Source organism: Camellia sinensis, chromosome 12 (genome assembly GCF_055761805.1).
Source record: "Camellia sinensis isolate YWXY chromosome 12, ASM5576180v1, whole genome shotgun sequence".
Taxonomy (NCBI): Eukaryota; Viridiplantae; Streptophyta; class Magnoliopsida; order Ericales; family Theaceae; genus Camellia; species Camellia sinensis.
In genome coordinates, this window is record NC_138972.1 from 62,578,806 (window position 1) to 62,603,449 (window position 24,644).

General features: G+C 37.0%; 1 protein-coding gene across 1 annotated transcript; it reads left to right on the plus strand.

The window, feature by feature from the left end:
* Positions 1-767: 767 nt before the first annotated feature.
* On the plus strand, positions 768-23,347 carry LOC114292448 (terpene synthase 10-like). Its single transcript, XM_082898778.1, has 9 exons — positions 768-1,013; positions 1,118-1,373; positions 15,245-15,623; positions 16,706-16,924; positions 17,387-17,525; positions 18,083-18,156; position 18,239; positions 22,348-22,521; positions 23,048-23,347. The coding sequence occupies exons 1-9, from the start codon at positions 768-770 to the stop codon at positions 23,345-23,347; spliced, it is 1,788 nt and encodes a 595-aa protein (XP_082754904.1).
* Positions 23,348-24,644: the final 1,297 nt, after the last annotated feature.

A 24,644-nucleotide genomic window follows, 5' to 3' on the forward strand; every position in this document is an offset into this window, starting at 1 on the left:
AAAAAAAAAAAAAAAAAAAAAAGAAGAAGAAAAAAGATTGAGAGAAGAAGAAGAAGAGGAGAGGAACGATGTGAGAAAATAAGAAATCTATGACTTTAGTAGAGTTCTTTTGAGTGTGTGTTGCTTCGGTTTGCATGGAGGAGGTGACGGAGAGAAATAATTTTTTACTTCTAAATGAGAAAATGGTGATACATAAAGGATAAAATGAAATTTACATTTGCTTAAAAGAGTAATAATGTCATATTCAGTAGTAATGAAATCGGATAAACCCTTTGTGCATATGTATCATTTTTATTTTTTATTTTTGAGTTAATTACATTTATCACATTTACACTTTCATCCTAATCTTACTTTTGGTCTATTTATTTTCAATTGTGATTGATAGTCAACTTTTTATATTTTAAATCAAGTTGCAATGTTATCATTCTATATATCTACTGTCAATAAAGTTGACGAAAATTAAAATTTTAATGAAAGTGAAAAGATTAAAGTAATTTTGATAAAAATGTAGAAATGTTGATTAGAAAAAAAAAATGTCACTTTTACCAAATTTGACAAGTTACGTCAATCATATTAATTATAAATGGACAAAAGTGTGATATTATAACTTAATTTAAAATGTAAGACATTAGCTGACATAATTAAAAGGGTAAAGGCCAAAATGACATTACAATAAGTGTAATTAACCTATTTCCTTTCCTTTAAATAGAGGTTGTTTCACAGCCGAACAATCACAACAGCGGCAGCTTTGTTAGAAACTCATTGCAATGGCTCTTGCTCTTCTTAAACTTGTAGTTCCAACCTCTTCTCTTTACACTTCAACTAGGATACCATCTCAAAGCTGTGCATCATCACAATCTGCTGCTTCCATTGATCATGGCCAAGCTCTGCGCACCGTTCGATGCATCAGTTTGAACCAAACTTGTGATCAGACGATTGTTAGGCGAACCGCCAACTATAAACCTCCCATTTGGGACTATGACTCTCTGCAGTCACTAAATAGTAAATATGTGGTATATATATGATTTTTATTAATTTTATTTACTCTCTAAATTGTGTTTCGTTTGAAGCAATGTTTTGCTTGCTAAAATTAATTAATACTTTTTTTTTTTTTTAGGGAGATATATATGTAAAGGGTGCTGAAAAGTTGAAGGAAGAAGTGAAGAGAATGCTTGCAGAAGTGGTGGATCCATTGGGTGGACTTGAGATGATTGATGACTTGCAAAGGCTTGGAGTGTTTTACCACTTTGAGGATGAAACAAAGAGAGTGTTGGACAATATTAGAAATGATGATAAGTGGAACAATGAGGATTTACATTCTACAGCTCTTCAATTTAGGCTTTTGAGACAACATGGTTATAATATACCCCAAGGTACTTCAATGATTCCCTCAACTTTATTTTTTATTAGGGTAAATTATAAACACATTTTTTAAAATTATTTAAAATACGAATTGTCTCTTATAGTTTTAAAAATTACATATTGTCCTCTAATGTTTTTAATTTATAACAAATACTCATTTTTATTAATAAATTATTAAGTTAATTAACAGTTTTTAATGATGTTAAAATTTTATTTCAATTAATTATTCACATAATTTTATTATTGTATAGGAAACAGTTAAGAATTTCATTTTTTTAATTAATTTTGTTAAATAAAAAAATTTGACAATAAAACATTTATAATTTTTTAAATCATAAAAAATAATTCGTATTTTAAACGAATCTCAAAAAGTACATTTATAATTTACCTTTTTATTATTTATTATTTATTATTATTTGGCTTTTGTGCTATGATGGTTTTACGTATAGGCCAATACTTGATTATTTTTTTTTTCACATATGCATTGGCCAATTCGTGATAAATGACTTTATATTTAATGCGCACATTATAATATATAAGAGTTTTAGACACTAAATTTTTTAATTGGTAAAAGTAAAAATTTTGTTGTAAAAGACATTTAAGGATCAATTTTTATCATCATGAGAATAATCGTTTAAAGATCGTCTTAAAAAGTCAAAAATAAGGTTTTTAGCGACAAAATTTTGAAAATGTCACTAATAAATATACTTTTAGAGACAAAATAATTTGGTCTCAAAAGGGTTTATTTTTTTAGAGAAAAAATTTAGCCCCAAAAAGATAATAATTCACCACTAATATCTAATTTTCGTTACTAAAAATATAATAACAATACTTACAGTAACAAAAATATTTGATACCTATAAAATAATTTTATTCTTATATTTTAATTGCTAAAACCTTAATTTTCTGTAGTCACATTAACTCACAACTTGGAGTCTAGTCTAAGTTGTTCACTCTAAACTAGGGCAGCAAAACAACTCGTCCCTCGCCTTTCGCAATTATGGAAGGTGGATGGATACCAGTTGTGAGAGCTAAGGGTAGATCAGGGACATGGAGGACGAGGATGAGTTCAGGAGTGTTCACTGTGTTTGTGGATAATCTCCCACCATCGTTGGATCCAAAAGGAATGTTCAACCTCTTTACGAAGTTTGGGGTGATAAAAGATGTTTTCATACCAAGAAAGAGGAGAAGGGCTACCAACACCAGGTTTGGCTTTGTGAGGTTCGATTGCTTGGAGGCAGCCAGAGTAGCCGTTCACAAGGCCAATGGGCTTTGGGTGGGCGACCGTCCATTGCAGGTAAAGCATGCAGAGTTTGGGAAGGACCAAGCAGTTCATAAAGCTGCTCGAATGCTACCGAGTGCTCCAAGGCGGGAGGAAATACCTCAGGCCACTGGAGCAGGAGTGGGTAGAGACGGACCAAAGGGTCTTAGAGATCAGAGGTCTTATGTACAGGCGGTGGTAGGAGAAAGGGACAAAGGATTAGGGGGCATATACTTAAAAGCAGAGGAATTTGGAAATGGTTGGCTGTTTGAAAGTGTAGTCATCAGATTGAAGGCTCAATATGCCGATGTCAATCTCAAAAAGGAGTTGGAAGGTATTGGTATTGAGGATATTGTGGTTCGGGAAAGTGGGGGCAGAGACGTGGTTATCACATTCCGATCAAAGGAGGAGAGGACACTGAAACTACCACCCATGAAGGAGCTGATTCTGGAGTGGTGTGAAGATATTGTCGATGGAGAGTTAAGGCAGGTTCTGGAACAGGAAAGATGCGTGTGGCTGAGCTGCTATGGTATACCTCTTCATCTTTGGAATAGTTCTAATGTAAGGAGGCTAGGAGAGGTATGGGGCCAAGTGTTATGCTTCGAAGGTGATATGAGCCAACCCTCTTCCTTTGTATGTGCAAAGGTAAAGGTGTCCACTAGAAGTATGGAACCTATAAATTCTGTTGTAAACATGGAATGCAGAGGCTCGGTGTATCCAATGAGAATATGTGAAGAACAGGTGGTTATAGTACAAACACTTAAACTTTCTTGCAGATGTAATGAGATTAAAGATGCACTTGAGATTGGAAGTTCAAACACATCGGAGGAACATGATGTGGGTTGGCATTACAGGGAAGGTGGAGGTGATGATGCTGACAAGGATGCAGAGGTTGTATCAGCGGCTGACCTGGAGGTAGGCCATGGTGTACCTCAGGTAGATAGGCCAGCTGGCCGTAGCAAGAGCGTGGAGGTGGATGGGGTGGTTGGTCAGAGGAGTGTAGGGAAAGCCATAGCTGCTCGACATGATGGGGAGAAGGCAATGTCGGCTGCGAACTGCACCAAAATGATGATGGAGGTGCGAAACCAGAGGACCGGCTTCACTGAGGAGACAGTTGTTAATCAGAGTAAGGAAATTCAAATGTGTACGCCAGGTTTTGTTCGAAGTCTAGGTGGATCGAGCCTGGAAGGGCCAGGTGTGAATATTGAAGTGTGTTTGGGCCAGATCAGTAAACTAGAGCAGGTGGGTGGGCCTTATAACTCTCAAATTGGGCCGAGCCAGCAGGACCTAAGTGCAAGGAATAAGCCTGAGGAGGGCTTACCAGATGGGAGAGTGTCAAGCCTTTCTGAAGGCCATGAGGAGGAGCCTAGTGGTGGTAGTCATCTACGGCTAAGGAAGGGGAAGGAAAAAGTTTCGAATAGATCAAAATCGAACCAGTATCCTCTAAGGAAAAAATACATTGACCTGATGAGGAAGTATGGTAGTAGAGGCGCCTCATCCAGCAAAGTACGTCCCAAAGCTGCGGTATGGCGGGCAGCAGTGGCAGCTGTGTCCCTATCTGCATCAATCGAGGGTGGAGTTGACAAGGGAAGGATGGTCCTCAATGAAGCTGAAGCAACCCTGAAAATGGGGGAGGTCCTAGGTGTACAATTCAATGGACAGCGCGATGAGGTGTTGGAGCATATCAGGGATCTTGAATTAAGGGATAAGGATCGGATCGAAGGGGGAGTGAGAGATGGGGTCTGAAGGACGCCAGATGGGTGGCTGTATAAGAGAAATTGTGTCTATAATGAAGATCCTTTCATGGAATGTTAGAGAATTGGGTAGGAGGGAGAAGCGAGGTAAAATTAAGAAGCTTATCAAGGAAAGGAATGTTGATGTCGTGCTGCTCCAAGAAACAAAGAAGTCAGAATTAACAGAGGTGGATGTTAGGTCTGTGTGGGTCAGGAGCAACATGGAGTTCATGGAGGTTGATGCCGTAGGCTCTGCTGGGGGTTTAGTGTGCATTTGGGATCCAGATGTCTTCCAAGTTAAAGAATGCTGCAGCAATAGAAGATTTATTTTATTATCAGGTACCCTTTTCAACCATTTTAATTGTGCTATTCTTAACATCTATGCACCAAATGATGTGGGCCCTAGAGGGGTGCTGTGGAACTGTCTATTGAAATTGAAGGAGGAATTCCCTAACCCCTGGTGTTTGGGAGGTGACTTCAATGAGATTAGGCAGATTGGAGATAGGAGAGGGTGCTCGAGGAGGGATAGAGGCATGAAAGACTTCAACGAGTTCATTGATAAATGTGAGATCTTCGATTTACCATTACTTGGAAGGAGATTCACTTGGTGCAATTCGTATACTGGGGAGAAGTGGAGTCGGATAGATCGAATTTTTGTAGACCCAAAGTGGCTAGAAATGTTTAACATCAAACTCTGGGGTCTTCCCAGGATGGTCTCTGATCATTGCCCTCTTCTTATGATGGAGGATGAGAGAGACTGGGGCCCAAAGCCCTTCAGGGTTCTGAATGCTTGGTTTTTACACAAAAATTTTCAGAGTTTCTGGGAGTCTAAGTGGCAAGAGTCTGCTGTGGAAGGCTGGGCTGGATTTATCCTGACTCAGAAATTGAAGTTGTTAAAAAATAACCTTAAAAGTTGGAATGTAGAGGTTTTTGGCAATGTAGTTAATAAATTAAAGTCTGTCGAGGGAGATCTTCACAGCTTGGATCTTCTGGCAGAGGTTAGAGACCTTGATGGGGAGGAAAAGGTTAGGAGAAGTGAAGCTAGAATTGAAATGTGGAGATTGAGTAGGATGGTCGAATGGTTATGGCTGCAAAAGTCTAGGCTTAACTGGACTATGAAAGGGGATAAGAATACAAGATTTTTTCATGTCATAACAAAAAGCAGAACAATAAGAAATGAAATAAACTCTATTACAGAAGGGGATGTGGTGTTTGAAGAGCCGAGGCATGTAAAGAGCAAGGTGCTTGAATATTTTCAAAATCAGTTCTCAGAGAGTTGGGCAGCACGACCTGTGTTGGGGGGTCACTTTCCTTCAGTACTAGATAGAGCTAGGGCTGACTTGCTTGAATCAGAGTTTACAGAAGCAGAGATAAAATCAGCTGTGATGGAGTGTGATAGGAACAAAGCATCGGGACCCGATGGGTTCAATATGCTGTGCTTCCAGAAGTTTTGGAAGGTCATGAAGGGTGAGGTTATTAACTTTGTGAACGAATTTCATAGGAATGGCAAGCTGGTAAAAGGCATTAACAGTTCCTTCATAACCCTCATTCCTAAGAAGGACAATCCAATTGGGCTAACTGACTACAGACCCATAAGCTTGGTGGGTTCGACTTATAAAATCCTAGCAAAACTGCTGGCTAAGAGATTGAAATCTGTCATGCCATTTATCATTAGTGAACCCCAGTCTGCGTTCTTAAGTGGGCGGAATATTCTAGATGGCGTGCTTATTGCAAATGAGGTTGTTGAGGGTTGGAAGAAAGCAAAGAAGAAGGGAGTACTTATCCAGTTGGATTTTGAAAAAGCATATGATTCCATAAATTGGGGCTTCCTTTTCTCTATGTTGAAGAAGCTTGGGTTTGGAGCTAAGTGGGTCAATTGGATGAAGGAGTGTATTACAAGTACAAGAGTCTCAGTTCTAGTCAACGGTTCCCCAACTGAAGAGTTTAGCCCTCAAAGGGGTCTAAGGCAAGGTGATCCACTGTCTCCTTTCTTGTTTAACCTAGTTGCAGAGGGTCTCCACTTGTTGTTGAGTAGAGCTTGTGAGCTTAATCTTATTAAAGGGGTGAAGGTAGGATCTAAGGGAGTCTTATTGTCTCACTTACAGTTCGCAGATGATTCACTCCTATTTTGTGAAGCTGAGGTGGAAGAGGTGAGAAAGTTGAAAAGGGTGCTAAGATGTTTCGAAATTTTGTCTGGTCTTAAAATAAATTTTCATAAGAGTGTGGTATGTGGTGTGGGTGTCTCTACGGCTAGGATGAATGAAATGGCTGCAGTGTTGAATTGTAAGGTTAAAAAATTACCACTCACTTACTTAGGGCTACCTCTCGGAGCTAATCCAAGAAAGAAGGCCACTTGGAAACCAGTTGTGGATAAGGTTAAAAGTAAGCTGGCTGGTTGGAAGAGGAAGATGTTGTCTTTTGCGGGGAGACTCATACTTGTTAAAACAGTAACCTCAGCCTTGCCAGTGTTTTATTTATCGTTGTTTAAGTTGCCTGAAGGAGTTGCTTCAGAGTTGGACAGGCTCCAAGCTACCTTTTTATGGGGTGGATCCGAACAGGATAGGAAAATCCACATGATTAAATGGGAGGATTTGTCTAAAGGTATGGACCAAGGAGGGTTGGGTATCAGGAATTTGAGAAATGTGAATAAGTGTCTGTTAATCAAATGGTGGTGGAGGTTTGCTTGTGAGAAGGATGCGTTGTGGAAACGAGTTATCTGCAATAAATATAAGATGGGGGTGGGTGGTTGGATTCCATCACTCACTCCGTCAAATAAATTCTCACCAATTTGGAGGGGGATCATCTCTGCTGCTGATCAGTGCACTAGCCTTAAGGAGCATTACTTGAACAATTTTCAGTTGAAGGTAGGGGATGGGCAGAGGATAAGCTTTTGGGCTGATAATTGGCGTCGTTCTGGGTGTTTGAAGGATGAATTTCCTACTCTCTTCAGGCTGTCTTTGGAAAAGAAGGAGACCTTGAGCATTTTGGTTGATAAGAAAATCAGAGCAGGGGGTTGGGCTCTGGCTTTTAGGAGGGAGTTGTATGATTGGGAGAAGCTGGATCTGGCTAGGCTCCTAAATATACTGCTTGAAGCTCCTGACCTGCGTCCTGGTTGTCCTGACCAGTCTGTCTGGCTAGCTTCTTCTTCTGGAATCCTAACTGTGGCAGATCTGTACAAGTCCTTTCTGGCTTCTGCAGGTGATACCTTGAGCATAACAAAACTGATATGGCTAAAGCTTATCCCCCCCAAGGTGCAGGTTTTCTGTTGGTTTGCATGGAAGGGGAGAGTAAAGACCAAGGAGTATTTACAGCGTTTGGGTGTGCTTGATCAAGGAGCCTCTACAACGTGTGTGTTCTGTGGCAGTGAAAGTGAATCAGTGAACCATGTACTAATTTGGTGCCCCTTTGTGTGGAAAATCTGGGCAGAAATGCTGAGATGGTGGGATACCCAAGCTGTTATTCCTGGCTCGGTGGAGACCCTTCTCTGGTGGTGGGCAGGAGGGAAGTTGAGGAAGTTCGAAAGGAAGATTTGGGGAGTAATTCCGATGGTTGTAATGTGGTCCACTTGGAAGTGCAGAAATGAGTGTGTGTTCAGTGCCATCACCCCGAATCTGGAAGATCTTTGTGAGGTAATCAAGCTTCGGATTGCCTTTTGGGTAAAACCTTACTTTCCAAATTTCTGTTTTACAGTGCAGGACTTCATCTGCAATTTAAGTCAAATCAGAAGGTGCTTGGGTGGGTCTGTGGGTGGTATGTGAAGGGTATGTCAGTGTGGGTTTAGGCTCCTGGTTTGTGGATAGGCTGTCTGCCAGGTATGCGTCTGTGACCTGTTGTTAGGCTGTCTGGTATGTTGAATGAACTTCAGCAGGCTTGGGTATGCATGATGCTCTGTTGGGTGGAAATTCTGGAATAAGGCCAGAGGAGTAGTTCTAATGGAAATTCTGATATAAGGCCAAAGGAGTAGTTCTGGTTTGCCTCTGTGCAACACTGAAGTTATATGCCATGCAGTATGGTTGTTCTAATGGAAGCAAAACAGGGTTTCATCTAATTCTTTCCCGGCATAGAATCTGCTATGGCTCAATTCTGGGTGTCCACACCTTACTTCCTTGCTGTCCAGATGAACTAGGCTAATGGGTTGGCTTCATCTGTGTCCTGCATTTGTTGTGCAGGCTGTTGAGTCTTTTTGTTCCCTTTTGTGTTGTTGTTTTGCTCTTTCATTTTGGAGCTTCGAGCTTTAGCAAGCTTATAGCTCCTCTTTATTGATGTCTTGTATCCTTCTTGTATACTTTCATCAATAAAGATTTCTCTTTGCCGATCAAAAAAAAAAACATTAACTCACAACCGATAAGCCCTGTTCGGCAGTGTTGGGTGGTGGGTTTTTCCAATAGGCGGTAATAAATTGTTGTGAAATAAACCGCATACACAAATAATAACAAGAAGAATCAATCATAAATAAGAAAATATAGTATAAAAAATTGATCATGTTGATAGCTCATGCTTAGTTTCATTAGCTACAAGAAAAGAGTACATGCAGTTGCTGTGAGTACAATAATATATATATATATATATATATGTGTGTGTAGTAGCTAGTTTGACATTGGCTAAAATAGTTAACTTTTTTTTGTTAGGACTTTTATAGCTTCATTTGATTTGGCTTTTTTTATTTTTGTAAGAAAAAAAGTGTAATGATTATGGGTAAAAATAATATTTTGTCTTATTGGCTTATATAATCTATTTTGTGCTTTTTTAGTCCCAAAATCTAAGCCAAACGAGGGCTCATTTTATTGTTATTATTATTTATTTATTTATGTATTTATTTATTTTTACTTTGACTCATTATATTTTAAGTTTTTTTCAATTTACTCTTACAGTTAAATTATGTTTAAAACTAGATAAAAAAAGGTTTGGGTTTGGGTTAAATGAGTGGATTATATATTGTTATTCAAAAGACAACCCAAGAGGGAGTAAATTGAGTTTCTAATTAAATTGTTAAATTAAAAGTATTAAACCAACATATAAACAAATAAATTTGTGCAACAATATACAAAAGTAAAATGAGCAAAGAGATAAGAAAGCAAACATATACTTTATAGTGGTTCGTTCAAATAAAGCATACGTCTACTTCTCAAGATTCTCCTTGAGATTTCTCCACTATTAATCAAAGAAAAATGTTTCAGACCACTAATACATCACTAATGATGTGGCACCATATGGACCCTATCACTAATGTGATAGTTTGTCCTTTTTTTTTTTTATTATTGCATTGCCGGCTCTAGTGCTACCATTTTAGTGGTCTGTATCACCACTGTTAATCAAATAGCGTTACACCAACTAGTTTTAAATTCAGTACTAGTCACATCTAAGCAAGTGATCACCCCCGACCACTCCAATGACTAGTTTAGAATTCTATACTTAGGAGTATTTTGGAAAATTGGTAGAAAATTAGCTTTTTGACTTTTTGACTTTTTTGATGACTTTTTTGTAAGAACATGGTAAAATGTCAAAAAGTTAGCTTTTTATTAAGTTTCCAAATTGCTCCTTAGTCACGCCTAACCCAAATAATTTTATTTTAAAAAATTACTCACAAAAATATCTCTATTTATAAGAATAGAGTACGGACTAGAAAATTCTTTTACAACTACGCTCTAATGCTCAACAAATTTCTCTTAAAAAATATTACATAATGAAGCGCAATAATATTTTTTTAGAGCAAATAAATATCACAAATTTTTTCCGGGAAAATTGGTCTAGGGTCCCTCTCCCACTTTTCATAATGGAAGAGATCCACAAAATTATTTTTTAATGTCTAAGGTCCCTAAACATATCACAGAGAAATTTGACCTTACCAAATCAAAACTCATCTCTCTCTCTCTCTAAACTTCTCCATTCTCATACCTGTCTAGATCAACTCTTGTTCCTCACCCCTAACTTCATTCTCCAACCGATTGAGCTCCAGCTTCACCGGATCCGGCCTTCAATGGCGTCGCCGAGAAACAAACAGTCAGTAGGAGACTTCAATTTCTCGAAACCAGATCTAAGGTGCCTTCGTCACTTGTTGAACTGGGTATTTGGGTTCTTGTCTCCACATTGATGATGTGATTGTTGTTGTTGTCTAGGGTTTTGTGGTGGTTTTTCAACCATAATCAAACAGTCACTCTTAGTTATCTTATCTATGGTTGCAAACGTATATATATATATATATATATGATACATACATATATATATACAATGTCAGCACATATATATATATTTATATATATATCCAGTGTTGAATATAATATCTTCAGGTTCAGAGAAATTTGAATTTTCTCTGGATTCAACCCAGAGAAATTCAACCCAGAGAAAGTGATCCAGAGAAATTTGAATTTTCTCTGGATTCAACCCAGAGAAAGTGATCCAGAGAAATTTGAATTTTCTCTGGATTCAACCCAGAGAAATTCATACCATTAAGTTTAAAGAAAATTTATCACAAACTCATAGAAGAACTATTAATTGCCCAACTATTGTAACATACAACACGTACATTCATGGGCTTTGTAGAGTTGGATGTGTTGAATTTGCTTTGAACCTCATTCTCTGGATTTTTCAAATTTCTCTGGTTTTTAACTGAATTTTCTCTGGGTTAAAACCAGAGAAATTTTCTGGTTTTTGAACTAAATTTTCTCTGGGTTGGTCCAGAGAAATTCTTCCCAGAATTTCTCTGGACCAATTTTCTCTGGGACTGAAATTTCTCTGGATTGATGTTGAGGGACCTTAGACATCATGAAAATATTTGATGTCCTTTTTACTATAAAATCATAATATCAGGGACCTTAAAAAAAATACCCCAATTTTTCCTGCATTCTTTTTCTTATCAAAAGATATAGCCGTTGAACCTCTTTCCTTCCTTATTCCTGCTTCCATTTGAATTTACTAACTATTGCACTCTTCCATTCTTGACAAAAATAAAAATAAATAAAGAAATAATACAACACAATGCCAGGTTTACCACACGAAAAATAAAGGAAAGGAAAAATAAGATGGAAATGAATTTTTTTTTTTTGATCGGCAAAGTAAAAATTTCATTAACAACATAAAATTAAAGGTACAGGAAGATGGCATGCATCGAGAGAGATTCGGAAAGTAAAAATTACCCCTACTACTGCTACTCGCATCCATACAACCAACCCCTCGGCCTCACAATTTTTTTTAAACAAAAAACAAAAAACAAAAAAAAAAAGTTAAGAAGGACTTAACTATAAAATAAAATACAAGAAACCTCACAAAATCTGCCCACAAAAACCAAGCCAAATCAAAACCCAACAACAAACACCAAAGTTTTCCCGCCCACTTACAATTTTTCAAACTAAAGTTTTCCACCTGTGCTGCCTCAACTCCCAACGCCTACCTACTACACACCCACGCCTGACAACACCCAGCACCCACCTGTGCTACACGCCCACGCCGGAAAGCTCCATAGCCAAATAGACCACTCTTGAGCCCCACGCCTGATACACAGCTACACTGGTACACTCAACCACCATACTTGCCGGACACACAGGCTCCATTGCCGTGATACACAGCTCCATTGTAGTATAAAATACACTGATACACAGCTCCATTGCCGGACACACAACCACCCGTGACCGAACCTCCTTCTTGCTGCACCCTCATCTTCTCCGAGACCCAAACAGCTCCCTCCATTGCAGACTGGTACACAGCTACACTGATGCACTCAACCTCCATACAGGCTCCATTGCCGTCAACAACCACCCGAGATCGATCCTCCTTTGCTTCACCTCTGAACATTGACAGCCTCTTCTTGTACCATTCACTCTCCTCTTTTTGCTTCACCCTCCTCTTCTAACCTGCTGCAATCACTCCCAAAGCCCAGCCACGACCTCACCCAGCCCAGCCCAGCCACGACATCTCCAAGCAAACCTGCTACAACCTAAGGTCGAAACATCCGAACACACCCACACACTCCTATGGTCGAAACATCCGAAAACACACCACACAACTGGACGACGCTCACTCCTCAAAACTCCCATACGCATAGAAGTGCTCGAATGAAATCTTCCACAAACACAACTGGACGGCGTACACCTCCATAAATCTAAATTGAGAACACCCCTCAAACTTCCATTCGCACAGAAGCGCCCGAGTGAACAACCAAACCAGATCTGGGTCGTCCTCTTTGCCGACCCAAAAAACAACCAAAACGTTCACCAAAACACCCCAAAAGACCAAGCCAAAACTACGGCAGCCCGTACATCACCGGTGGGAAAATAATAGGAGAATCAAGTTTATTAAACGGAAATCTAACAACCATACACAATAAAAGAGCTGAGCCAGTCGACCTCCATAGCCAGAGGCGGCGGCCGGCCGGCCCAAGAGTGAGGCCTGGGAAGGAGGTTTTTTAGAAAGAGAAGATGGAAATGAATTTGAAATGATGTACAACCCACCACGTTGTCCCAAAAGAGGGAAGTATTGCAAAAAAAGGAAACCACCACGTGGTTTTGTCCCAAAAAAGGAAAGTACTGCAAAAAAGGAAAGGAAAGGAAAAATAATGTACAACACCCCACGGAAAGGAAAAATAATTACTCTGTTTGATTAAAGTTTTTAAAATTTATTTTTCAAAAAATTTCGGCTGTGTCTGATTTAAATTTTTAGAATTAATTTTATTTTTATATTCTAATGCTATGTTTGGTCGAAATTTTTAAATCATAATTTTAAATTAATTTCAAAACATATTTTGAAAACATGTTTGGTAAACCAAACAGTTTTTAAAATTTTGGTTTACCCAGTTGTCCACTCGGACATCCTCTCCGGATGTCCGGTCGGTTGATCGAAATCGTACTTTTTTTTTTTCCAATTGCCAATCGCCAATCGCCACCTATTATTTGGGAAAAAAAATATATGTTTTTGATATTTTTTGAACATAAAAATTATTTTTTTGAATTGAATTTTAAAAAGAGTTTGGTTATGAGTTTTGAATAGAATTTTCAGTAGAGTTCTGAGTTGTGTGTTTAGTTATGAGTTATAAGTTTTTCAATTAAGTTTTGAAAACTCTTTTCAAAATTCATAATCAAACAATTTTTCTCACTTTATATATCACATAAAAAATTCAAAACTCTTTTCAAATCATAATTCCAAAACTCACAAACTCATAATACAACTCTATTTTCAAATCATAATTCTAAAACTCTACCAAACACTGTCTCTTTTTTTTCATTTTTCATATTTTTTTGTTTTCACTAAACTTTTTTAATATTTTAAGTAATTTTTTTAATTTTTAGACATATTTAACATAAATACACTTGAAATTATAATATTTGTGAATTTTTTTACTAAATATTAAAAATATAAAAAAAATATGAAAATTCAGTACATTTTTTTTGTGTATTTATTAATTTTTTAAAATATTTTTTCACAAATATTTTACTATTCAGATACATCTAAGTAAGGTAAATCTAAAATAGTACAAAAATTATTTAAAATTTTAAAAATACTCACTAAAAATAAAAAAATAAAAAAAATTCAAATTTTCAAAAATTAAATTTAAAAAATTAAAATCAAACCCACTAGATGGAAATGAATTTGAAATGATATACATGTACAAGCCACCACGTGGTTTTGTCGATCTTTTCCTTTTATTATTATTATTATATTTTATATAAATATATATATATATATATATATAAAAGATGTATAGTAGACTTAAATATTTTTCAATCGGTGCAACTTGTATTAATATGATAAAATTCATTTTCATATTTTGTGTTAAATTGTTGTAAACTTTGTATATTAAAAAATTATAATTTATCTTATAATATTCTAGACATTATGAAAATCAAACCATAGGATTAATATATATAATAAATTATTTTTATGCACATGATTATCAATGTATTATTTTTTGTCTAATTTTAGATATAAATTAACTTTTGGAGTAAATTAAGAAAATTTTGAAACACAAAGGACCAAAACGAAAAAAAAATAAAAAATAAGAATTAAGGGCCAATAAATTATTAGGTTGACGTCAATAAATTATTATAATAACTTTAGTTAGATCCGTGAATATTTGTGTGGTAAAGTATACAACACAATACTAATAAATTATATGTATGGGGATTGGAGATTCTGTTGTGTCGGGTGCGCAACAGCATCTGCTATACAGTTAAATGGGTTCATTTCGGGGGTCTATTTTGGTAATTCAGACCATTCATATTTTAGAATATATCAAGTAAAACATGTCTATAAAAAATTAGATTAATCGAATATCGTTTACTTATTCATCCACTCACATTTCTATTTACTAAAAAATAAATAATAATTGTGATTTAAAGTATCAAATTGAATACAAATGCGAGTGAATGAATAGGTAAACGATATCCGATAACTTGATTTTTTGCATATATGTTCTACTTGATATATTTTAAAATGCGAACAGTTCGGATTATCAAAATGGGTCCCAAAATGGGCTCATTTCGCCCCACAATAGATGCTGTTGCGCGGGGTGAGGAACAGCATCCCCAAATTCATATGGGTATGTGTGTTAGGTTTAATGTCAAAAAATTATTATAATAACTTTAGTTAGATCCATCAATGGTTGTGATAAAGTATACAATACTAATCAAGCTCTACAATCTCAATGTAAATATGTTTCATGGTTAATGATTTTTAAAAACTTACGACTGCAATGTCCAATTTATAATACTTATCATTGGATGTATACTCTGCATACAACTACATGACGTATACCAATTTTTTCCCAATGTTACTATTTAAAACGTTGCTTCTTATATCAGTGCAATTACTAATTAAAAACAATAAGAAAAATTCTAGGTTCTATGATCAATTTCTGTACAAATTGAAAAACTGATTACAAACACTTGCTTGCTTGCAGAGGTTTTTAATAGTTTCAGGGACAAGTTTGGGAACTTCAAGAAGTCTTTATGTGAGGATACTAAGGGACTTCTTTCATTGTATGAAGCTTCATATCTTTTAATGGAGGATGAAAGTATATTGGAAGAAGCTAGAGATTTCACAGCTAAACATCTCAGAGAGTGGCTCAAGAAGGAGAGCATAGATCCAAATCTTGGCATGCTTGTGAGTCATGCTTTGGAGCTCCCATTACATTGGGCAATGCCAAGAATGGAGGCAAGGTGGTTCATTGATGCATATGAGAGGAGATTGGATATGAATGCCAAGTTCCTTGAGTTTGCCAAATTGGATTTCAACATCTTACAAGCAATTCACCAGGAAGACCTAAAGCATGCATCAAGGTAAAAGATCACTTCCATGAAATAGAATTAAACCATAGGAAAATGCTATTCTACTAGAATATTTATATAGAATTTTGCACAAGAATGATGTGGTAGTTTCATTTGTATTATTACCAAATTGGAACAACTTATTACTCAATTTAATGTATTTTATTTTATCCAAAAAAAATCTATTTTTTAATTGTTATATACAATTAGGATACCAAATAAATCGAGTAATAGGTTGTTTCAATTTGGTTTGAAAATTTGACTTAAAATGTGTTTAAATTTGACTTATTTATCTTATCTCAAAGCGAGTTTTAATAGAGCCGACAACAAACTGAGATCTAGTAATTTGATTTCATTTTGTTTATGGTGCATATAAATTCTGGTTATTACACTTTCCCCTTTTTATATTTGGACATTTTTCCACTTTGCCCCTTAAAGCTTGTTTTTCTTATTTTGGCCCTTCATGTTTCAAACTTTTCTCACTTTACTTTTAAAGCTAACTTCTATTCAAAATTAGATTAAAAAAAGGTCACAATAACTATCACATAATATAAAAAATATATTATTATATTGAAGTTTAAATTTATGTCAGAGATGTTAGTCATATATAATAAAATATTTTTATACCACGTGATTATTAATGTGTCATTTTCTATCTAAGTTTTAATAGGCCAAAGTGGCAAAAAATAAACTTTAAGAGCCAAAGTGAGAAAGTGGTCAAACATAAATGAAGCAAAGTGTAGTTTACCATTTAAATTTATTGAGTTGAGCAGTAGGTGGTTTATTCTTGGTTTAAAAACTTAACGGGTTTCAAAATGTGTTGAAGTTTTGTTTGTTTACGTAATAAACTGATTTTAAATGAGTTTTTAATGAATTGAACACAAGTCGAGTTCGAGTTTAAGTAACTTGATTCGTTTAATAGCTCTATGCACAATTCTCCACCAAAATATGTGATAGCGACATTTTTAAAATAATAAGCCACGTTTAAAATGGTAAGACCAAAATTTGTTACATTATTATTTTTTTATTAAATTATTTATTTATATATTATTACTGATTTTATCTTTCTACATACTTTACTTAATAATTAATAGGTGGTGGGAAAGCACAGGTTGGGGGGAAAAGTTGCCCTTTGTTAGGGACAGGGTGGTGGAGAATTATTTATGGTCTCTGGGAGAGGCTTTTGAGCCTAAGTTCCAAAATTTTAGGAGCATGGAAACAAGGATCAATATATTGGCAACATGTGTTGATGATGTTTATGATGCTTATGGTACCTTGGATGAACTCCAACTTTTCACCACTGCCATTGACAGGTTGGTACAAGTAGGGAATGCCATTCCTTCTTAATATTTGCTCTTAGGTGACCATGAAAGTTTGAAAAAGTCTAATAGTATAAAAATCGATCATAAAATCAGACATAATTTTTTCACTCATAACAGATTTAGGTTATGTTTGATTTTGCGATTAGTTTATACATAAGTTGAAGAATTATTTAAGTTTCTAACACAAAATTTTGAAAACACTTATGCGTCTCAGATGAGATGTTAATGCAACGGAACAATTTCTGGACTTTTTAAGTTTTAAAAAGTCTAAAGAGACATTCATTGATTACAAAATCAAACATAATCTTCTCTCATGTGAGGTGGATTTCACTTTTTTGTTACCTTCCACACTTATATGAGAGAATTTATTTGATTCTATAATTATTTTTTGTACAAGTAAAAAAATTATTTAAGTTTTTAACACAAAATTTTAAAAATACTTTTGCATCTCAGATGGGATGTCAATGCAGTCGAACACCTTCCAGACTATATGAAGATATGCTTCCTTGGTTTATTCAATACCATTAATGAAATGGCTTATGTCACTCTTAAGGAACATGGTGTCCATATCCTCCCATACCTTCAAAATAAGGTACCCACATCCTTTTTTATATCTTATTTAAGCAAACTACCATATAATTACTTGATCACATTCAAAAAAATGCAGTATATTAGCTTACTAAATTCATGCTCAATTTTATCAAGAAAAGAAAAAAAAAAAAAAAAAAAAAAAGGTGCTCAAATGTTTTTTTTTTTTCATTAGTCTATGAAATTTATTTGTTGTGTCAATTTGATTCTTATAGTTCTCATGGTATCAATTTTATCTTGAAAATTTTCAAAGAGTGTCAATTATATCTAATTGATAATGTCCATTTGAAAAATAGAATGAAAAGGGACAAAATAGTTCATTCATTCTCTTCAAAGTGATTGAAGGGTTGTCATCTAATTAAAAATGATCTATTTCTTTTCGAATGGGTTATTTCATCCTTTTTTTTTCTATTCAATTTCTTAATAGATGTTATTAATAAGACTAAATCGACACAACATAAAAAAAATTGAAGAACAAAATCAATACAATTTAAATTACAGACCAAATTGACATGAGGAAAAATATAAAGAATATAATTTGCCTTTTTTGAAATGTTGTAGTGGCGAGATTTATGTCAATGTTACATGAAGGAAGCAAGATGGTCTTATAGTGGATACATGCCAACACTTGAAGAGTACCTGTAACCGGCGCCCGCGTGGGACCTCGTGCTACAGTTCGGACTCGATTTGTGTCACGGTTCTTAATCTGAACCAAAGAGTCCAAATCTGGCAAATTGTTTTGAGAAACAAATTTTTGAAAAAGTAGTGCCAAACATGGACTGCTTTGCCAGATACAGAGTCGCCACCTAAATATTTTTTTTTATGGGAGGATTTAGGAAACCCTGACTCGGTGCCGAAGGCCACATGTCCGTCATCACCGGAGTTGTCTCGGCTCGGGAGCTTGGGTACGATCGGGGAAGGTCAGCTATGAGCACCCCCTTTCGCCCGGTCCGAATACCGGCCTCTACTAACCGTGATATCCGTTTTTGAAAACTTTATGTGTTCTTAAACCGGTTATTAGCCTAGAATTACTATGTTATGCGCGCAGCAAACAAGTATAGACCAAATCGCCCAAATTGGAACAAAACATTTCATGTTTGTTTTGAAAATGGTTTGCTACTCGTAAGTAGGCTAAAATGCAGGTTTTGCCACCTTCAAGTGGGCTTTTGGAAAAGATTGTTTTGCCACTATCTAGTGGGCTTAAAAATCGCAGTTTTAATGCATTCTTCCAATTTAGGTAATTCAACCTCCATCCACAGGCATTCAAGCAGTTATATCACATAAGCATTTAGCCGCATGGCAAGCATACTGTCATGTTAACATTCACACGCATGCGAGATGCTAAAGCGAAAACACTTACATTGTACTCCGAGCCAAAACAGAAAACTAGTTAGCAAACATGCATGCCCTAGTTCATGTTAAAAATGGCTAATGCATCACATGCAAAAATGCAATCTAGGCAGGCTCGGCTAACCCTAAACATGGCATGTGAAAATGCACAATTATCACATATTCGGTTTAGAATTTGAAATACAAATGCAGTTAGCATGATGTTCCGAGCCTGATGCATGTCAACAAATGCATGAATGCACGCATGCATAGCATAAGGTATGCTAAAATAAATGTGCCCTAATCTACCATCATAAGCAGGTAAATAAAAGGGAAGAAAGAAGTGGGGTTGGAAGACATACATCACATGCACGCACACTTATTACAAATATGCCCTCGCTCGGAGGGACCAAATAAATATTACAAATTAATTAACTACGCAAGCTAATTAATATTACAAATTAACTAATTTAATTAACAAATTAAATAAATTAATTAAAACAGGAAAACGCCTCGGGAAGCGCACCACCATGCATGGGCTGCCTCTGTTTTCCTTCCTTTCCTCCTCTGGAGGCTGTCAAAACCTCAGGGTTACATCCCTGGGCACTGGGGAGTACCACCGGCTGAGTGGGATCATCACCGGCACTGGCATGTGTCCATCGGCACAAAATTGGAGCTGTCGGCAGAAAAAGATTGCCGGCCGGCACCTTACACTGCCGGTCGGCAGAGGAAGCCTGCAGAACCTGCAACTGGCAGCAACAGAGGGCAAGGCAAAGCATGGCAGCACAATTCAAGGCATATATGCACCATTCACGTCCCTTATCATGGTAATGACTCAAAGGGGCATGTGCCTCGATTCTCGGACCACCAATCACGCATTTCCATGCATGATGGCCCAAGGAACCAAGTATGCAACTTTGATTTCAAATGCATGCAAACCAAACAAACCAAATAAGGCCCAATTCCTATCACCAAGTCAAGGAACAAGGCATGCATGCAAGATGCAATGCAACCTAAGCATGCAAGCTAAGGATGCAACATGACATGGCGACTCATTTATGCAAGCATACAAGCAAACATAGAGGCATGCAAATGGATGACAAGATGGACTTAAACATGAATTAGGCAACTCTAAGCAAGGCCTAAAACAGTGGCCAATGGAAGAAGATGAAGTGCCTCGAAATGCGTGCGCACGGGCACGCAAACCGATGCAATGGCTAAAATGGCATATAGAATGCAACATGGACTTATACTAACATGAGAGAGCCTCAGCCACACTCACATAAGAGGCCGATGAATGAAAATGAAGTGCCTCGAAATGCGTGCGCACGGGCACGCAAACCGAGGCAATGGCATATGCAATGCAATGGCATGGAAAATGACATGCAAATATGCTAATGGGATTTCAGCACTGAAATGTGGGGGAAAACAGCCCCGAAATGAGGCGAAAACACAACCGATACATGGAATAGTCCCGAAACATGGACTTTTGGCACCCGAAATGGCTTACAGCTATACAAAGCATGCACAATATGGACATGGAGCATGAAGACAGAAGCAAAACAGCTTCAAAATAAGCATTTTTACAGTTTATGGCATGGCCAAACAGCAAGCAAAGATAGGGCTAAAATGGCATACAAAAAAGGGCCTAAACATGAGATTATGAAGCAACTCACAGCTGCTGTCCCCAAACATGTTAGGGCCCTTCAACAACATTGAAGAGGGGCCCAAAATATGCACATTTACAGTTCATGGAAGCCCCGAAATCAGTATACAAACATGCTAGAAATACAATGCAAAATGAGGCTCAAAAAGTGGCTATAACATGAGGTATACAAAAAATTCACCAAACAAGAAAATAACCTTAATAAAACATGTTCAGGAGGTCAAAATAAAGCCACTTTTAGTTCGGACCAAGGTCCAAAAACAGCAACATCAGGGGCTGCCAAGACATACAAAAATGGGACCAAAAAGAGGATATAAAGGGGAGTACAACATGGAAGTCCCAAACAGTGTTGAGCCCTTCTTCAATGTTGAAGAAGGGCTCAAAATAAGCCTATCTACAGTTTACTACATCCTCAAAAACAGATTACACGTAGGCCAAAAATAACATGCAAGATTAGGGCCTAAAGGAGAGATAAAGAAGGAAGTGCTAGCTACTATCCTCAAACAGCAAGAGGTCCTCAATCAAACATGAAGAGGACCTCAAAATATGATGATTTGAAGTTTAGGTCGGAGCCCAAAAGTGCAAGAAACTATGGCTTAGATATGAAGCAAAAAAGGCTAGAAAAGGGAAGATGAGGACTCACCCTTGTAGACCAATGAACCAGCACCTCTTGGACCAAGTTTAGGTGCTCCTAAGCTCTGGAGAACAGCCTCAAGCTGTTGGAATAGGCGTTGGATGCCTTGTGCTATGAGTTGATGAAGAAATGGCCCAAGAACAAGGGTGTTTGATGGTTGAATGGGAGAGATATAGAGAGAGATGGAGGTTTGTATGTATATATATCAGATATATATGGTATATCTCTGGTTTTTTTGCCTCAAGTCTCTAACCTAAACAAAGGAGGAGGAGAGGTGCTTATATAAGCAATGCTAAGCTTCTAAGACAAGCTTCAAAGGGTCAAAGGGGTTCAAGGCTTATTGGAGAAGCTTGGACAGCTGGTAGGCTTCTTGAGGAAGCCAAGAAAAGGGGTCAAGGCTTCCTCAAGAAGCCTTGAGCAAAGGGTGCAAGAAAAGGGGCCAAAGGTGTGCAAAGGGTGCAAAACAAGCACACATGCACGTGGGGGATCAATTCTGTGCATTCCAGCTGGTACAGCTGGAATCCACTCAATCTGCAGAATGCTCCGAAAGGTCTTCGGCTAGCAGAAATTGCCGGTCAGCACAATAAAGTGCCGGTCGGCACAATAAATGGCCGGTCGGCACAATAAATTGCCGGCCGGCACAAACAGAGTGCCGATGGGTGGCCGGTGAGGTCAAAAAAGTGCCGGTGGATGTCCAGATTGAAGCCCCGGAAGTTAGCTTTCCAATGGCGCAAACCTTGCATTAAAATTCCTTCTGTGCAAAAAGTTATGCCCTTTTCCGTGAAGCCGCGCAGATTCGATCCAACCGGGATGATGCCCGACTTCAACTGATCATATCTCCCCCACCCGGACTTGGCTCTAGGAGATTCTTGAGTGCAAAATGAAGCCCCGGAAGTAAGCTTTCCGACGGTGGTGGCCCCATAGCTAAACTCCAAGTGTACAGATAGATAAGCCCGATTCAGCGAGGGCTGCTCGACTTGCTTCTACCCGGATTCATGCCGAACTTTTCCCAGACCAGTTTTCTCCTCTCCTTTCCTCTTTTCTTCAACTCCAAAACCCTAAACAAAGTGTTTTGAAAGATTTGCCTCTCTTCTAGCCGAAGAAACTAATAATCTTTGCCCTGCACATCTCTCAACACCGAGCAAACCATCAGTAGTGCCCAAGTCTTAAGGGCGGTCAAAAATGGGGTGTCTACAGTACCTTGACCATGCATGGACTTCATCCTCTATTCCTACATTACTAGCACATGCTTATTTTCTTAGTAAAAATGCCATAACCAACGAGGAGTTGGAATGCATAGAAAAGTGCGATGACATAATTAAGTGGTCATCAATGGTTGCAAGACTTGCAGATGATTTGGGAACATCATGGGTGTGTAAGCTAATTGGATTGGGCTTCTTTCAAGTTCTCTAATTAGACTAGAGGGTTTAATATAGAGCAATTTTGGCCTGTTTTGAGTCTATCTTGATAATCTAAACTGTTTAATTTTTAGTGTGTTTTAAATAGATTATTAACACAAGAAATTCAATTGATCAGATATTATTAGTCACATGGTTGGATCACGTTTTCCTTTATAAAAAAATGAATGATAAGTATAATCTTGAGAATAGACAGTCTATTTTTTAAAAAGACAAATGTGATCCGAATATGTTACTGCCGATATCCATTCGATGTGTTTTTTGCATGGATGATCTGCTCGGAAGGTATAAAAATAATAAGTGGTTCAGATCACCGAGATGCACCTGAAATGGGTCCAAATTGCCCTAAGTTGGATCCTCTAGTCCAATTAGAGCAATATATATCTACGATATCAACCTAAGTACTTCATAAAGTTACTTGCAATTCCTTCTTCTTTACTAACACCTATTGATCTGCAATTTCTTCTTGATTTGTTTAGGATGAGGTAAAACGAGGTGACATTCCTAAATCAATCCAAATTTACATGCACGAAACTGGTGTTTCTGCAGAAGATGCCAAAGAACACATAATCTATTTGATTAGTGAGGCATGGAAAAAGATCAATGAAGCTCGTGTTGTGGACTCTTCCATCAATGGCACTTTTGTTGAGATTGTAACAAACATGGCTAGGGTTTCCCAATTCATGTACCAACATGGAGATGGCCACGGACATGATATTGGAGGGAAGAACAAAGAACGTGTGACTTTGTTGCTCATTGAGCCCATTCCCCTTAAATAGATAAATCTTGCTTTAAGTTAAAGAATAAATTATAGAGGTACTTTTTCATAAATCTCTCTTCACCTATTTATGTTTCACTTAATCCAAATTGTTTTCTTATGTTCCAATAAATCCCATTGATGAGTAATTCTATTTTCACACACTAAATCCCCTCAGGACACACACTTAATGAATTTCTTCAAAATTAAATTATAATTTAGGACAAATCTTTATCTTTTTCTATTTTCCCAATACATATCCGAACATATAGGGTTTGGTTGGATATCAACCTTCGAACGGATCTAGGGTTTGCAAATGTTGGGTTCGCGGCAATAAAAAGATTTGTAGAGGTTGGGATCGTGGCGGAGAAGGTCGTAGAGGTTAGGGTTTTGAAGAATGGTAGGTAGCAAGGGTATATTAGGGTGGTTTAGGCTAAAACAAGGATGGGCTAAGAGTAGCGGTGGCAATGGAGGGTTAAGAGTGGTGGTGGTGGCGGCAACGGCAACGGTAGTAGCGTCATTCCAAGTTTTTCAAAAGAAGAAGAATAGGTGGATAAAAAAATTAAAAAAAAAAAGGATTTTGAAAATAAAAGATAAGAACATTGTTGGAATGAAGAGATGTGTACTGAGAATATTTTTGTTTTTGATGTGTGCTCTGAGAAAGTATTCATTGTGTGCTCTGAGAAAGTATTCATTAAGTGTGTGCTTTGAGGAAATTTAGTATGTGGAAATAAAATTACCCCCATTGAGGTTATAGTTACTAAAACACCCTTGGAGGTTATTGTGTTATTCAAACAATATCACCAACTTCACATTAGAAAAAAATTGCTTCATATACTCTCCAAATTTCTTTGAAATTTGAAAATGACTTCGCCGATTTGTCTTCTATCATCGATGATTGGTGTCGCATCATTCAGTTTCTAAGTTGAAAGTGTTTTGTCCCTGGCATCACATTATTATTAATTTACTTTTAATACTTAAATTTGGAAAATTTAGAATTATAGTGCTCAAAATTTGTAGAGGGTTTTGTTTTTAGCTCCTGCATTATAAATCTTTACAAATGCAAGGACACAAAAATAGTATTACTAATATAAGTTTTCCAAGAGTACGTTTTATTTGAATGAAAATTCCCTTATTGAATCTAAAGGCTTGAAAGAACATAATGTATACAATAGTCATGTTAACATATAAAATTAATACCACATCTATCAACTAATAATATATAGGAGTTGGCAACATTTAAAATGCACCATTCCTCCTTGCAAGGTATTTTTCGTGCAATTGCAACCTCAAACATACGCACTTACATTTTTTTAAGA